General features: G+C 41.2%; 1 protein-coding gene across 1 annotated transcript in view; it reads right to left on the reverse strand.

Annotated features, from left to right (window-relative positions):
• MDN1 (midasin AAA ATPase 1) overlaps nucleotides 1–16216 on the reverse strand; it is a 90861-nt gene extending 74645 nt beyond the window's left edge. Inside the window, exons 1-18 of the mRNA XM_033143431.1 lie at nucleotides 15956–16216; nucleotides 12251–12477; nucleotides 10920–11144; nucleotides 10177–10284; nucleotides 9869–10061; nucleotides 8376–8591; nucleotides 7693–7824; nucleotides 6903–7006; nucleotides 6069–6183; nucleotides 5058–5248; nucleotides 4692–4773; nucleotides 4128–4223; nucleotides 3163–3275; nucleotides 2724–2872; nucleotides 2570–2630; nucleotides 1642–1847; nucleotides 1330–1433; nucleotides 547–691 (exon numbers count right to left, since the gene is read on the reverse strand). Coding sequence (XP_032999322.1) covers nucleotides 547–691; nucleotides 1330–1433; nucleotides 1642–1847; nucleotides 2570–2630; nucleotides 2724–2872; nucleotides 3163–3275; nucleotides 4128–4223; nucleotides 4692–4773; nucleotides 5058–5248; nucleotides 6069–6183; nucleotides 6903–7006; nucleotides 7693–7824; nucleotides 8376–8591; nucleotides 9869–10061; nucleotides 10177–10284; nucleotides 10920–11144; nucleotides 12251–12477; nucleotides 15956–16054 — 2566 coding nt within the window. The 5' untranslated portion in view covers nucleotides 16055–16216. The remainder of the gene's footprint in view (nucleotides 1–546; nucleotides 692–1329; nucleotides 1434–1641; nucleotides 1848–2569; nucleotides 2631–2723; nucleotides 2873–3162; nucleotides 3276–4127; nucleotides 4224–4691; nucleotides 4774–5057; nucleotides 5249–6068; nucleotides 6184–6902; nucleotides 7007–7692; nucleotides 7825–8375; nucleotides 8592–9868; nucleotides 10062–10176; nucleotides 10285–10919; nucleotides 11145–12250; nucleotides 12478–15955) is intronic.
• Nucleotides 16217–17348: the final 1132 nt, after the last annotated feature.

The following is a 17348-nucleotide window of genomic DNA, read 5'->3' on the forward strand; positions in this document are numbered from 1 at the left end:
TTATGGGTCTGTGCAGAGGGTGACCTGGGTGTGAAAAAGTTTACAAGATACAGTGCAAAGAAATTAATTAGGCTCTATCAGCATCAGAAATAAAGGGCTTGGATATTTAGAGATCAGCACCTCCTTTATGAATAATATAATCTTCATTTTTTTCAATTCCTCATAATGGTGATTATATTGTGGATTATATACTCAAATTCTTGAGTTTTTTCATTTATATTCCTAATACTGTAATTTGCTTTTGGATCTGTCACATCTTCATATGTTCATCTATGGGTCAATGAACTTAGATGACTTGAAACCAGTAATTTCAACCTCTCATTTCAAAAAAAGCAAATAAATAAGGAATTGAAAAAATACACCACTGCAGAACAGGAAAACTTACTGCAACAAAAACCAAAAACAATACCTGCATCTAATAGAACTTAAGTATATTTGTGAAGATATATATGAATGATGTAAATAACTTTCTTTCTTTTTCCCTCTTCTTTTTGTTTTTTTCTTTTTATTAAAAAATGAATAAAAAAACTAATAAAAAAACAATACCTGTGTCTCCTCTATCCAGCAATATCAGTGAACCAGATAATCCTTCAAGTAAACCACTCAGACACTCTAAAGTTTCTGCTGCTGCCAAATTGATCTCATCTAGTAGAATCCATTCTCCTTTTTTCACTGCTTGTGCCAAGGTGCCCTAAAATAAAGACAAGAAGACTCAAAATTAGCATTTGATATGCATCTGGTGCTGCCCTCCATTTGGACTATGTTTTGAAAACTGCATTTATAGTTAGAGGGACCAGATAATTCCACAGTGGTATAAGCAGAATTCCATCTTTTACATTGTTTTTAAGCAAGTTGGTGGGGTGGAAGCTCCTCATTTAATTAACTGCTTTTACCCTATAACTGTTAAATATCTGCAAACCTTTCTAAAGTGTTTCTAGGTGTACCTACTTTTTTTTACCTAGCACCAAACCCTTTGCAGCATTAACTTTTTTTCCTCAATGAGGACTCATTCTTCCTGGCTTGCAGAGGAAATCTATTTCACCTTCATTTTCAGCCAAGACTAAGGGGAGTAAAGTGAAGGACATTAAGTGAAACCTGGCTAGCCTGAAATCGAATGACCGCCTCCACAGGCAAAAAAAGAGAAAGTGTGAGTGTGTGTGATCCACATCACACATTCGAAAGCACACTGCTTCCTCCAAAGAATCCTGGGAACTCACAGATCTATAATTCCCAGCACCTTTAACAAACTGCAACTGTAACTTTATTTTAATAAAATAACTTTAATAAGCATCTTATGTACAAATATGCTCTTATGCACAAAAGGACTACCTCTACAAATGCAAAAACTAGAGCATTTTCTGTCATCTTCATCTGTTGTTTTGCGTGGTCTAAGCGGATACCAAGTTCTTCCCACTTTTCCTTCAATGGTGAGCCTACAAAAAAAGGCAAGCTATAGTAAACGTAGGATAAGATGTTTGTAACCCGAGATACACTGTATCCCCCTTGCCAAATGCACACTGAAGCACAGTCCACCTAACTTTAAGAATGCAAGTTCTGCTTAAATCTCTCATTTTATTTATTTGATTTCTACCCTGCCCGTCCTCAAACAGAAGCCCATTTTAAGAACTTGGAAGTCTTTACCATTTTGTTTAGCCTCCTTATTAATGGCAGATTTGTGTACGTGCTGCATCAGCTTGAGAAGATCATGCCAGCGCTTCTGTCTGTAACATGTTTGGATGTGCCCCAAGAACGTCTGGTTTTGTTTCCTGGAAAACGTCTGTGCAAAAAGCTCCTCAAAAGACTCTCGCAATGGCAACCAAATCAGTTTGTTATCCACCGGCTTATAGCTGTAAATTGGGCAAACAGTAACGTGTTAACTGAAAACTCTGACAATGACATGTGGCAAGATCAGGCTCAGTACGAACGGACATAGTGAAAATCAAATCAGGCTCAGCGGATCTGGTAACAGATAAAAGGTGAATCTGGTGGCCCCTGCACACCATTACTAAACAGATGACTTAGACACCAGCTGAAACATATAAGAGAACTGACCCTTTTTTCAGGTACCCAAAATGTCAAAAATTTCATCCCACAGCTACACGGCACCACTCATTCCAACATCTTCCCCTGCCCCAAGACTGAACATCCCTTTTCCCTTCTTCTACTTCCTTGTACTTTTAAAGATCTGTTTGCTATCCCACTAAGAGCAGTGGCATATCAGCTTCTGCCTAATATGAAGTGCCTATCTAGAGAAACACATATGGCAGCAACTCACAATGCATAGTACTAAATAGTAGGGAGGGGGGGATCAGTTAAGGGGCCAGATCAGAGTGAATAGGGGTTCTCCTGCACAGAGTTAAAGCACAATGTCATTACCCCAACCGTGGAATCCCACACCCCATTTCATGTTGCTCTATATAATTTTCTCTTTGCCATGTAATTCTCTATTTTCGAATGCAACAACTCTTATGAATGGGGCCTACTAAATACAAGATCTGAACTCACGGGTGAAAAAATGATTTGTTGATGCAGTTGCCAACAGCAATTTGCAGAATTATTAGACACTCACCCCCCTAGGAGATCTGCAGTATCACTCTGCTGATTCATGTTGATAACCCTCAAACGGTGTCCTTGAAGAAATAAAACACAGAAAACACACTGAAGCACTTCTCAAACCTTTTCTAGAATCCTGGTCAAAGTTCCCATATTATACTACACTTTACCTGTAATGTGGGCCAGGTATTGAACAGTAGATGTTTTTCCTGTCCCCGTTTCACCCACCAATAACACAGGCTCTCCTTTGTCAACACACACAGCCAGCTGCTCAATTAATACGGAAGATGGACGTGTGGGAGCAAAGGTCTGCTTTTTTCTGCCAATACATGAAAGAGTTAAATTTTGTTAGCAATATTCTAATGCTATGTGCTAAGCATCTCCAAGTGCATTTGATTCACTAATTCTACAAATATAATATCTCTCTATTACCAAGTTTCCAAAAAAAAAAACCACCTACATGAGACATCATTAAAAATGCTGGCATGGAATTTTAAAGTTAGAAGCACATTTAAAAAGTGCACTAGTGTACATCAACCTGTAATCAATCTGGCTGAAGGGTGGCTTAGTAATTTTAAAATATAAACAAACAAACAAACCCATCAATACCTTTGCATAAGAAGCGCATGAATTTGCTTCCGTAAGAGCTGGACTCTTCCCACAGAGACCTCTTGCTCCCTTATTGCAATTTCTGGTTTGTAAAGTTGACAGTAGTATTCAGCCTAGAGGGGAAAAATAAAGAGCATACATACTGAACTCAGCTTACTAAAAAGAAACACATGATGTAGTCCTTTGCCATATGCAGTTGTGCAACACAACTGAAAGTTAAGACGCAAGTCCCGTTTGCACATCACAGTAAGGCATAGTAAATAGTTTATTGTGAATGTGTCTTTCTGGGTTTATGTCCCCCCCCCCTCTCATGATAGCAGTTAGCAGACAGACCACAGTTCCTGCTTAGCATTATGTTCAAACCAGAGGCCATGGTTTGCTTTGCTTCAACCCATGATCAGCAAGTCAAGAACAACCTTAGCTACAGTAATCTGCTGGGAACAAAACAATGACCCCTCATTTGAATGTAACACTTGCTTCCTCCAAGTGTGAGTGGACAGGATTCAAATGGCCAAGATCACCATGGTTACAGTGAACTATTAACTATGGTGATGTGAGAACAAGGCCTCTGGGCTGTATTCAGTGGTTACATGAACAGAAGTCAGCTCATGCAACCAAACTTTCTCTTTCACTCCTCCTCCTCCCTGCAGCCACTTTTTCCCTCCAAAGGGTTGGGTGCCTCCTAGTGAAGCCTATGGTTGCAGCAGGAGGGAAGCTGTTGCCTCAAACCAGGCAATGGAATCTTGCACTAGTGGCGTTGTGCATGTGCATGATCCCTACACCCAATTTCAGCCATGTTACCTGTGGCTTTCTTCTTTCAGAAGGAAAGCAAGGGTGGACACTACCCAGCTACATCATTTAATTACTTCTTGGAAGTGAAGGGGAAATGAAACTATTTTTTTCCTCCTTGACAAAAGGGGTATTTATTACACAATGCAGTATGTGTGTCAACTCTTCTAGTCTACCTTATGCTTGGAAATGTTCAGTTGGCTTCCAATGATTTCTGCCATCTTCAGTCTACTTCCTTGCTTGGACAGCATAGCTGTGAAACAATCCAACGCCTGTCAAAGTAGAGTGACAGGAGGGAGAGACAGAGAGCAAGAGAGAGAAAAATTCAAGTTATGTGGATATTTAATCAGAGATTCTACTTTTCTTCCATACTTGAGTTCACTGTAGTCAAAATTTACAACTGAGCTTCATGCAATGTATCGCTAGCATGCCTCCACGAGGAAAACAAGAGAACGAGCCAAATCAGACATTTCAGCTCTCTTCATAATGGAATTCCTGGTGGAACAGTTGTGGGACATGGCATGTCCCCAACAACAGCTGCCTCTTCCTAGTGTGATTTATGCAACCATTCCTGTGAATCACCCATTGTGAAGCAGCAGGTCTAGTTAGATCAACCCTCAAGGAAAATTTCCAACACCAGAACCAGCCGCCTGTTCATATTCCAAATGCAACCTGGTTTTTACATTTTAAGGAATAGGTCAACATCACTCTAAAAAAACAGGGGAAAGTTTGACTCATACCTCATGAAAAATATTCAGTGCAGTAGAGGAAGAAGAACTATCAAAGTTGTAAGCAATCCTGTTGCACCAATTCAGCAAGTCCCTAAGACAAGAAAAGAAGTGACGTGAAGCAGCTCAACAGTAGTCCTTCATTTAACTCTCCTCAGCTGCACACTGCTAAAAGCGCTAGTCTCGCTTCATTAACTGCATGGTGTTGTTTTTTACAGCGCCAACTCACCACATTTTCATTCAATTAATGCCTTCTCACTAGGAATTTCAATTAAGACCAGAGCAAATGGCCTCCAACACACTAGAGAGCAGAAGTTCAAAGACAATTTGCCTCCCCCAAACTCAAATATCCATCAGCTTAATTGCATATTAAAATACCTCAGAGATAACTCTCTGCCTTCTAAGCTCAGGCTTTTTTTGTTTTCGGTTAAGTGTGATGTGTCTTCCATTATGTTCTCATCGCCTGCGATATGGCTTTGCAATAGATGTTTATCACCAGTAAGCTCAACATAAATCTCTAACAAGCGATCAATTACTACAGCGAGTTTAGGATACCTCCTCTGAAGAATCTGAAAAACAAAATAACATTAGTTGAAGTAAACATTTTACAGTGTTCCAAGGATTATATAACTCACTGACTTTTGTCTATGCAGACAATGGTCTTAAAATCCAGAGGTTTGATACATTTACAGTCTGCACAATTACCTGGACTGGTCCCATGGGGTAGTGCCTACCATCCAATTTTACTCTGAAATTCTCTTAAAGGAAAAATTCTTTGCATGACAATTACACTATAAAATACAGTAATGCTCTTAATTTATCTTAGGCTTCATTTGCTAGACAGAAATGTCAGTCAGTAAGATGAACCTGGTGGATTGGGCAAATGGCCCACCTAGTCCAAGTTTTTTGTTCTCACTGTGGTCAACAAGATGCATATGGGAAACCTGCAGGCTATACTACACTGAGGAAATGACAATAACAATTTAAGATGATTTCACATGAAGTCCTGGCTGGACAGTTGGGTTAAGTCAATCCAGCAACGTTAATCTGTTTCTCTTGCAGAAGCACAAAGCAGCAAGCATTCCATTATGGAATGGATACAAACTTCTTTCATGTCAAGGATTTTGTTTGGATACCATGCTAAACTATGGTTTGGTGAGATGTAAATGAGACTCCCTCCCAGTTTTTTGGCTTGGACAACACAAGAAACCATGGTTAACCAAACACAACAGACGCTTCTAAACTTCTCCTCACAGCCATGTGGGGAAAATGGAACGGACACAGTTTCAACCTCTTCTACAAAAATTAGGACTACTTTCATTTGTTTTTAAATGAAAACTCTTTGCCATCAGTTCACAAAATAAGAGTTCTCTTTCTGATACCATTTACCTCTCTGAGTTCAACTTTAGGCATATTATTCAGCTTAATTTTTGTCCAGTATTTATCTAGAAGAGCAGCATGGCTGTTTTGCTGTTTGTACCAACCACCACCATAACTGAAGAGTCTAGATTAAAAATCAAAGAACAAGTTAATTGAAGCATTATAACTATTATAGTGCAGAACAGAATAAGTTCAAGGGTTCTCTAAGACTCCTTCGCTGCAGCTCTACAACCAGCTAAGGGAATCAAAGTCCCAACATCATCAATACAAGAAACATGAATTCACCATCTACAATTTTCCAATTGTCATTCTTCCACTTTACAGTCTTTAAATAATGAAATGCTATGTAATTGCTTATAGGGCAGCTGTATCCCACAGGCTAAGCAAAACGACAACAAGCACGTTCTATGTGCAAAGCACTTCATACATGTATAATATCAATAAGCGTAAATACAGGACAATATTATCTGCATATTACAGATTAAGGCCAAGTGATAATGGCTTCCCAATGGCTGCTTGGTAATTCCTCTTATCAAACTTAGTTTTCACTTATATTCCAGGGGAAAGAGTTGTATTAGGTTTCAAAATAATCTCATGCTCTGAGCTATCATTTTCCAGATGATTTTCTATTTCTTAGTATGGAAAATTGCAAAAGAAATAGCAAAGGACTGCTCACATACTTATAATTCAAAAATCTTATCACCTTTATATATGCACACAATTTAAATACTGTACTGGATTCCCCCCCCCCCAATTCCTATATTTATGACTATTGTCTAGTCACTGCCAAAAGGATTCATGTGCTAAGGGTTTTCCTTTTGTTAACAAAGCTACACAGTCTACCTTCTCGTTGCAAAAAGATGGAACCCAGGAGCTACATTTATACAGTCACTTCGCCCAGGAATCAACAGTTCTCCATTTTCCAGAAGAGGAATCAATACAGAGATCTAAGGAATAGAAAAAACAACAACCACAGAATACAATTTCAATGACCAGGATGTAGAGCACCACAAGAAGAGTCCCACTCATATAACAGGACTTTCTCACCTCAAGTCCTTGAACGCTTCCCAAAATTGCTTCTGGGCAGGACATACATAGAATGTGATACTGTATCAGTAGAAAAAAATAAATCTAAGGAAGCTTCACTGTAATGCCATGTTCTCACTCATGAGGCTATCTTGATGTCCCACCTTATATCAATGATGACAACCAAAAATACTTAACAGCAGTCAGACAGTGCATGAAACAATGTGTTTCACCTCTGCTGGTGACCAAATATGTTACAAGAAATGTTAGAAATCTCATTCCCAATAAGCAGCCTTTTACATATACATTCCAGTTCCAGATTGTGGGAGGTGGGTGTATTATAGAACCAGTGAACAGCAGATACAGACAGGATCCATTCAATAGTTTGTAACATGTGTCCCCAAAATCACTGCCCATGAAGAAGAAAATACTGTACACTGGGAATTGAGAACCACGATAACTTTGGGGGGAGAACTTTTGCTTTCTTTTATCCAATGCCCTTAAGTTTCCTTTGCTTTGGTTACAAAATACTTGACTTCCAGAAAAGATACCTGCGCCTCTCACCCAAGGTATTTATGGACTACCTCTAGAAAGCACAGCTACATACCACATCCAGAGGAGCATAATCAATGTCCTCCAAGAGTATCCAGTGCCCTTTGCTGACTGCTTGGGTCAGGGTCCCAGGTTGCCACACAAATTCCCCTGGTACATCTGTACAACGATACATGCCCAGTAAGGTCTACAAAGAAGAAAAAGAAACCAAGATTTTTTTTTAATAATGTCCATATAACTTTACATTGTGTCTTCAAATATTCACCAAACAATAAGGTTTCTGGGGTATGTATTTATTTCTATTTGCTTTTTTCCATAGTGGATATGGCTAGATATAGCTTCAGCAGCTATGCTAAGCTCAGTGGGAACCAAGCACTGCCAAATAATTCTTGCTGTGCCCCTCTCATAGTATGAGTAGAAGCAAAAATCATGAGTTTGGATTACTATGGTGTTCGAGCCAGTGAGATATCCCTCACCAAACAACCAATGACCTAAAGCAAAGCCCCAATAGTGGCTGCTTCAGACATCCCAGTAATCTATAGTCCTGCTTTTGTTTTACTAGGGGAGGAATGCAGCAGGAGGGATTTCTGAAGTGCGTACACTGCTAATTCCATAGTAAGACATGGTTTTTGGCTTATCATTACATCTGAACGCAGCCAGTTTCTGCAAGGCAAGGGTAGAACATTAACTTTGTAATAACAACTGCAAGTGAAAACTAAAATTGCATTTTTCCATTACCTTACTATCAGTCTGATCTCCTAGCTGGACTTTCAGAATGTGAGGTGGCTTTATCCTTCCAGTAACGGCTGCCAAGTATTCAACAAGATACGTTTTGCCACAACCTACTGGTCCTTCGAGTAACACTGCATTTTGTGAAGCTACAGCCATAGCGAGATTTTGAAGATTTGTGCAGGAAGATTTCACCAACACAAATTGGTTCAAGATGGTCTCCTGCTGAGACAAGAGAAGGCAATGCTTTCAACTGATAATACTGGGTGCATGTACTATAGAGAAATGTGAAATGCAAGTTACAAATTTGCTAAGCTTCCATTTTTACGCATCCCAGAGCCACACACATCCATGTCCTCATTCCACCCTCATTTTTTAAAGGGGGATTTAAACCCTTGCACTTTCTTCCTCCCACCAAACTTAAGTGTTCCACCTACCCTGCTCCAAGGTGCCATTTACTGCAATAGTACCTTCAGGAACAGGGGTCAGCAACATGCGGCCCATGGGCCAGATGTGGCCCACAAAGACCGTTTTACCGGCCCAAGAGCTGCCCTGGAACCAAGCTGCCTGCTCGGCGAGTCCCCCACACGCTGTGCTAAACCGGTGCAGCGTGGTGCAGGGACTCGCCGAGCAGTGCCAGAAATTGCGTCTGCACACGCGCAGATACTGGAAATTGCGCCTGTGCATGTCCAGACACCAAAAATTGTTTCTGCGCAGGTGCGATTTTCGGTGTCTAGGCATTACCAGAAGCAATTTCAGGCACTGCGGACATGTGCAGACGCGATTTTTGGCGTCGCGCTGCACCAGTCCAGCGCACGGACAATCTCCATGGGAGTGATCCGGCCCATGGCCGATAAACCTTACAGACCCCTTGAGTGACAGAAAGTAAGGTATTTTGCTCCACCGATTAAACACTATTGTCAGATCACAGTGATATCTCTGTCTAAGGAAGGATCTAGCAGAGATTCTCACTGGTCAGAAAGGTACAATTTTCACCAACACTCAGAATCCTTCTGAAGCGGACTGTTTGGTAGCAAAGAGAGCTGTATGGAAAGAACTGTCTTATCCCCTTTGGTATACTTCATACAGATAAATGAGGTGATGATTTCTATGTTACTTAACATCCAAGCCGGTGGATATCAGAAAGGGAGAAACACACACACACAGAGAGAGAGGGGGGGGCATGGGTCAGGAATGGGACTGGAGATTTCAGAGGCGCTTGCTCTTAAACTGTAAAGTGTATTCCATCTATAAAGGGAAGGATACTATTTTGAAGCAACTTTCCCACTAAAACATGTTTGTTTCTGCCTTAAAACTGAAGTACAGGATTTTAATCAATGCTTAAATGCATCAAAGCAGCACTACGTAGAAATTTTGAGGGAAACAAAGGCCCAGGATTCCTCTCTTTTCAGAGAGAAATCTCCTAGAGCTAGGGCAGTAGGCAAAAGGTAGATCAAGATCAGCACCAAAGAATTTAATTTACGTATCAGTCCTTTACTTACATTTTCTCCTGGTCCAAACTGTTGTCTTGGAAGCAGAACACCACATACTGCTACAACCTTTGCAGAGAGGTCAGCAGATACAAGTTCTCCCTGAGTGTACCGCAACTCCTCTTCTTTGCTCCAAAAGGTTGCGTCTGGGTTGGCCAAGACAAGGGCACACTCAACATTCTGCATCCGTGATTCCTCCAGTAGCCTATCAGTCAAAAATGTGCATCTTTCAATGTTTTGAACAAATGGGAGACAAATCTACCATGTAAAATATTAATTGAAAACACACACACAAAGACATCTGGGGGGGGGACACTTACTTAAGTCTGAAATGTATTAACTCTTCTGGATTAAATATCTTCTTCAGGAAGGATAACCGATGCTCATCATTCATGCATGTAACCAGTGCGAGACAACTGGCAGTATACCTAAGAAGCAAAGGCAGCTCAAGTACTGTTACATCTTAAGTCTATAGGACTAGGTTTCTTTCAGAGGACAACAAAAGGCTACCCTGTCCCTTCAAATGGTCTCAGTTTGATCACTGATCTTCAATAAATGATTTGGCCACCGATGCACAGGTCTATGTGCCAACTTCAAGTGGGCCACACCAATGGCACTACCACAGTTTTCATTCTACCTTATGGTTATTGCATTTGTAAGAGAATAGTGATGGAACAGGACAAAAAAACAAAGAACTTGGATGTAAGTCTCACATTTTAGTGTGGGGTTAATGTCGGCCCCTGGGCCTGAAAATTGAGTAGTAGTAGCAGTAGGTTCTAAGAAAATACACCCAATATGGCCAAATCAATCTTTCTTCGTATTTAACTCCGGCAATATTAGCCTCAACCTCTTGCTAGAAATTGCTCTTCTTGTCAATAAGAGGTCTAATGTAGTCCAGTAACCATACTGTGGGTTTCAAATCCAACTCAAATGTGGCAAAGTCATTCTCTGCCCTTATTGTTGTACCTTGCTTTCCTCATGAGGTATTAGTAAGACAGCAATAAAATAGTCCCTACTGCACACTGAAAGTGACATATAAAATTACAACGAAAATTAAACTTACCATCGAACTAAAGTATCATGACTCCTCAGTAGAGGGACACACACACTCCAGTCCCATAACTCTCTGAATACAGACTGCTCTTTTTGGAGGAATTTGTAGGCTGCCTCCATGAGATCCCTTAACTTCATTCGTCGTCGCCCATATCGAACCATATTTGTATCTGAGCTCTCCAGAAACAGTCTTTGGAACACTGGTGAAGTATCCTTAAAGTATCTCAGAGCAAATCTACATGAAATGAAGATATTGAAAGCAAATGTAAATGTAGCTAGAACAGCGAGGTTGCAGCTCATCTGATGAAGCAGATGCTTGTCTATTAAAGTCCTGGCACAAATAAGACTGCTAAGTTTTTCTGAACTTGGAAAGAAATTGGCCAAAAAAGAATAGGTCCTAAGAAAAGTTATGGTCATCTTTTCAGCAAATTGTATTTTAATAAAAATGGGGAAATTGAAATTCATCACCCCTTTTTGCAGTTCCTTAGTTTATCAGAGATTACGGTCGGCCTGCCAGCTCTGTTGAGTGGGGTGGGGTAGGGTAGGGACAAGTGGTTGGAAGTAGCATTCTGGACTTGGCACTCAAACAATATTCTGAAGACACTTGATGTAGACTCAGCTCTACAATGAAGCTGGTCTCACTAGTAGCAAGACAGGAACAGTATGCATGTTACTCAAAACTCCTTGGATAAAATTGTTACTTCTAATCTAATATGGGCATCTGCAAGAGCAACTTTCACTTAAACCTCTCTTACAGAAGCAAATACACACACACACACACACACCCCTTTATGTTAAAGAAGATGCAGGTCTAACAGCCATTCGATCTTTATTTTCCTCTAAACTAAAGCTTGGGTTTCATCACCCTTACTGTCCAATCCTATGCATTTTTAGTCAAAAGTATGGCTCGCTTCCAAGTAAATGTGCACCTAACAGCAGCTTTAGTTGCAATTCAGTAATTGCTGAATTGAGCATGTACTGTAATAGAATACAAGGCCTTGGTTTAACACAATTAGCCAAGCAGATACCCTTGACATGTGATACAAAAGGTATGCACAACTGCAAATTCACGCAGCACACCTCAAAAAGAACAAACTTAGTTGGTCTTTAAGGTGCTACTGGAAGGATTTTTTTTATTTTTTATTTATTGTTTCTACCTCAAAAAGGGATATGGATCATGGAAATTGGGCTCACTACTCATGACTGCATGAATGTAAATCCAACCTGAATGCTATAAGGACAGGCTACCATGCTTGGCTACCATGTGCACCAACCCTCAGCCTGTCCACCAAGCAATTCCCCATGAAAGCAAAACTTAATCCCAGACATCTACTGACTTACGGCATCACATCTGGATGGTCACCAATAAGTTTGCTCATTGCCACACAGAGTCTCTCATGAAGATCATGGTTGATCTGGCCACTGGATTTAATTATTTCTGCATTTCTTTCCATCAAATCGAGCAAGATTGGACGAAACTGACGGCCAATTAAGAGTGTGCATTCTTTATCCAATAGTAACTGTGCTAAGGCACTGAGGATGCACTGACGGTCCTGCTGACTCCAGATCTGAAAACAAAGAGATGCTCAGTAAAGAGTGACCTCCCCCCTCCCCACATTCTACTGCAGTACTAGTCAAGTTGTGTATAGAACAGACCTTAGAGCAACATTCTTCAACCTTGGATTCCCAGATATTGTTGAACAACAACTCCCATCATTCCTGACCATTGCCTAAGCTGGCTGTGGATGATGGGTGTTGAAGTCCAACAGTATCTGGGAATCCAAGGTTGAAGAAAACTGCCTTAGAAGTACAACAAAAAGGGATTAAAAAGATTTTTTCTAAACCTCCATTAGAAATAGGATAAAGCTAGGAGGAAGAGCTGAAGAAGAATGTGGAAAACAATAATGGGAGGGGAAGGTATTTTACACTTAGTATAACATAATCATTTCTGCTGTTCCCCCTTTATTCATTCTACTATGAGACTTGGAACTGCCACACAAGCCTCACTAAAACAAGTGACTGGCAGCCATGCTTGTTGAGTTGCTCCTTATAAGCTCTTAAAAACTTAAGGTTACTTTCCTTGCAGACCTTTAAACTGATGGTCGCTGGCAGGCATGCCATCAAGCAAAAATAAACAAAAATGTGCACAAAGTTAATTTACAGCTCCTTTAAGGAAAGCAAACTTCCAATTCCACCCTTCCTTGTTCCTAAAATGTAAAATAGTTTTAAAGTGTTTTTCTAACCCACCCTGAATTACCATGATAAGACAGGCTACATTTCTAAATGAATTAAAAAAGAAAGAAAACACAACGTGACTATAGGGTGGTATCAGACTGTGTCATACACATGAACAACTGCAAACACCATTTGCCTTGGAATTGAGGAGGGGGCACTGAACTAGAGTATCCCATGTCTCTAACAACCTTCTGACTCCAATAAACCAAGTTATCGGTGTACACTACATAAGGAATACAACTCCTCTCCTCATTTTTTTAACTCAAGATTACAAATATAGGAATTGGGCTCTTAGAAATTCAACACAGAGACCCTTAGAACATGGATGGGGATCCAGGTGGACTCCAGTTCCCATCATCCCTGAGCACTGGTCATGAGGGTGGAAGCTGATGGGACTCAACATCTGGAGAGGCATGGGTTTCCCACCCCAGTCAAAGTACTGTACAAAATGAGTGCCTAAAGATTTGGTGATAGCTTAATCTGTCCCAAGGAAAGTTAGGGAAGACATTTCTAGCTCTACCAAGAGTAACATAACAGAATTAGGAAAGATGGAGATAACTTTTGTTTTCATTCCTTGAAAATCCCCCAAAACAAATTCCAACCTTGTAAAATAATTTCTAACGAACTATTTTTCAATGGGCACATGAATCAGTTCCCTTTAAACACTATGGTACAAATCTGATGGAAGCTTTTGTACTCAATGACATATATTTTCCTGAAACAACATTGCAAACTATACTTGGACCACAGTGATGGGAATGTGGCTACTCAGAACAGTGCTACATAAAACAAGGGGGCCCTTGTAAACAAGAACAGCACTCTGTGGTCCAAAGAGAGCAGATAACCTCTGCCCAAATGTTTGCTCAAAACAATGAGAGATGGATTAAGCAAGCTGTAAAAATAATTCGTTGTAGCTGTAACCAATTTGCTACAAAGCTTGAAATCTGTTTGCCCCATCTGAATGTATGATTGGGAGGAATAACAGTACGGTATTTTAGCAGTTGGGAATATTTCTAATTAAACTAATTTTTACCGCAAGCATAACCCAAGTTTTGTTATTGCTGTTAGCATATTGCTATTTCGTCAATTTAAAATTACCTAAACTTAGATTTCCACCTAAATTCTAGCACAGTGGTTCTCAAAGTGTGTGGTGACTCACGCTGGTGTGGCAGGAAGATTAAAGGATTATCAAAGACACATTTAAAGATTTCAGTGTAGTACAGCATAGCACTGGAGAAAAATTATTTGCAGAATGTGGATAGATATATTTTCAAACTGAGAACAAGAGCACTGACTATTCTTCTTGCAAACAAGGTATTAGTTAAATTAGCTCTCCCTTATATTAATAGTGTGTTTAAGTGTACTCAAAATAATTTTAAAGCAAGCCAAATAAAGCAACTGCAAATTTACTAAAGAGTTTAATGCCAGTATGAAGAGAAACTAAAATTGAATAATAACCCCTCATTCAAAAGCAATCCACATCTTTACAGAGTTTTGTAATCCGCAGCCCTTCAAATATTAGTCTCTATTTTAATACACAAAAAGCACTTTGTTGAGGATGGAGTAAATAGCGAAAATCACCAGCAGCCTCAGGCTCCATAACCATACAATACATGCATTTATTCTGATATGCAAATATTGTATACTGTGTTACATGTGATCTGAGCACATGGGGACCTACACAAGACTTTCATATTTTGCCACATACCGATGTGGCAAACAAAGTTTGCAACAGACTGAATCAGTCCTAAATCTTTTTGTTTGTGCAGATTACCAAAATAATTTATTTTTCCATGATTAGCAGTTTCTTGAATGGAACTAGAAATACATACATACACAAACACACACCAGGGCCGTTGTCATCTCTGTGTGTGTGTGTCAGTATCTCTTCCCTTTGATCAGACATAATACTTCTTTAGAATTCCTCAAATGATCTATTACTCTTTTGAGGTTGAATGAAAGACAGATACACACAGAGAGAGACAATTTTACTATTTGGAGAAACTATCTCTTCTCCAACTTCTTTCAAACTACTTTTCATGCCCTTTATGAACATATATATTGAGGGGTGTGTATGTGTGTGCCGAACTGGGTCTTTGCCCTGGTGACAGAAAGCCTAGTTTCGGCCCTGCGCGCGCGCGCACACACACACACACACACACACAATCCTTTAAGTGTTGTAAGAATTCATTTACAGGAGGGGCTAATAGTATTTTTCAACTACCCAAACTCGATGGTGGAGGTGTGAGTATTGCAAATTTGTTAGCAGAGAAGTATCAACTTTACAGCAACGAAGTGAGAAATCTTCAAAGTATGGATATACATTTGAACAAGGCAGCATTTCCTTGCAGTTGGGGGGGGGGGAACACTTCAAGGAAACAGATAGGATTGTGCCAAAGTATATTCTTAAAAACAAAAATAACAAATAACAGGCAATACAAACAGACGAAGCTCCTCGGCGATCCAGAGGTTCTCCTTACAAATTTAAACCATCTCCACTCTGCTTGGGGCTTTTAAAGCGCTCATGGAGGAGATTGTGCAGCACTCTCGCCTCCTTTCCTCCCCACCTCCCGCCACCATGAGAAAACAAAGAAGGCAAGACCCAGCTCTGCCCCCTCCTCTCCTCCTCCAGCCAGACCACCCCCTCCGCCCACAAGGCACTTTGAAGAAACGGAGCGTGGGGGGCAGGGGGCGAGCCAACGAAGATGCCTGGCTGCCCCCTCCCCCAGCTCGATGTCCATCACCGCCCTCCCCCCACGACTGCGGAGGGCGAAGAGGGCGCCGCCGCCGCCGTTATTGTTGGTCTCCCACCTGTTTGGCGAGGAACCTGCTGAGCTCGCCGCTGCTCCTCTCATTCCTCTGCGCGACCATCTGCAGCGGAGCCGCCAGGCTAAGACGCAGGTGCTCCATCCCCTCGGCCTTCCAGGAGCAGCTCCCCTTCGCCCCGGGACCGGGGTAACAGTCGGTGGGCGTGCGCGCGCAGAGGCAGCCAGCTAGCGCCCTGCGCCACCCGCTGCTGCTGCGCGACACGTGGGGAAGGAGAGCGACTTTCGTTTTCCCCGTGTATATGCCGCGTCATCTCCCGGCGACAAACCAAGGCGGAGGAGGGATGGTCTCGGCCTTTGCTTTTTTCACCCGCCTCCTGCAGAGAGGCACACGCACAAAAACTACTCATCCCAGCATGCACGGCGACTTTCCTTCGTAGCAACACACTGCATAGTTTAGAGCGTTGCGCGCTGGGATAAATAGGATTCCACTCCTCTCCTTCGCTGTAGGCTGAAGTTGCGCGGGGTCCCTCAAAAGCCGGATTTGCGTTAGATAAAAACAGAAACGCGGTGGCTGCAGGGCGTTTGGGCTTTAAAGCACTGGGAACATCCCATTGGGACTTACTTACAAACAAACAAACAAACAAACAAAAGTGTGCTGATAAACAACAACAAAACCTTTTCCCAGTTAGATGGAGCTACATCAGTTTCTATTAGAGCGAGGAGAGAAATAGGTTTTCAAGGGTGGCGGGAATAGTTTGAAAACGGCATGAACATACTCATGGTTGCTGCACTCTAGCACTATACTGTACTGAACAGCAGGGCCTGTGTTTGGGGGACAAAACATCAACAGCCCAGCCAGTCTTATGGAAAATTAAGCTCACAAGTTCATTGATTTCTAGGCAACAGTCCCTGACACACCTAAACCTGCACAGGACTGGACTGCACAGCTGCCATCTTAAACACACTAGGGATAAAGCTGATTGGAGTTTATTCAGACTAAGTCCCAAATAAATATACGAAGGGTTAGATTGCACAGAGCACCTTAAATGGAAGTGGCCAAAAGCACTTTGTTACATGCGAACAAGTTTGTGTGCCAAAAAAACCAAGTTGCTGCTATCAAAAGTATTGCTGTTTTAATGAACCTTAAAAACTATATGGGATAACTGGAACAAAGCCAACAAATGACAGAGTTAACTTTTTAGGTCAAAGGAGATCTGAATATTTACAATCTTTTTAATCACTAGTTGGTTGTTGTTCAGTCGTGTCCGACTCTTCGTGACCCCATGGACCAGAGCACGCCAGGCACGCCTATCCTTCACTGCCTCTCGCAGTTTGGCCAAACTCATGTTAGTAGCTTCAAGAACACTGTCCAACCATCTCCTCCTCTGTCGTCCCCTTCTCCTTGTGCCCTCCATCTTTCCCAACATCAGGGTCTT

This window comes from Lacerta agilis, chromosome 3, assembly GCF_009819535.1.
Source record: "Lacerta agilis isolate rLacAgi1 chromosome 3, rLacAgi1.pri, whole genome shotgun sequence".
Taxonomy (NCBI): Eukaryota; Metazoa; Chordata; class Lepidosauria; order Squamata; family Lacertidae; genus Lacerta; species Lacerta agilis.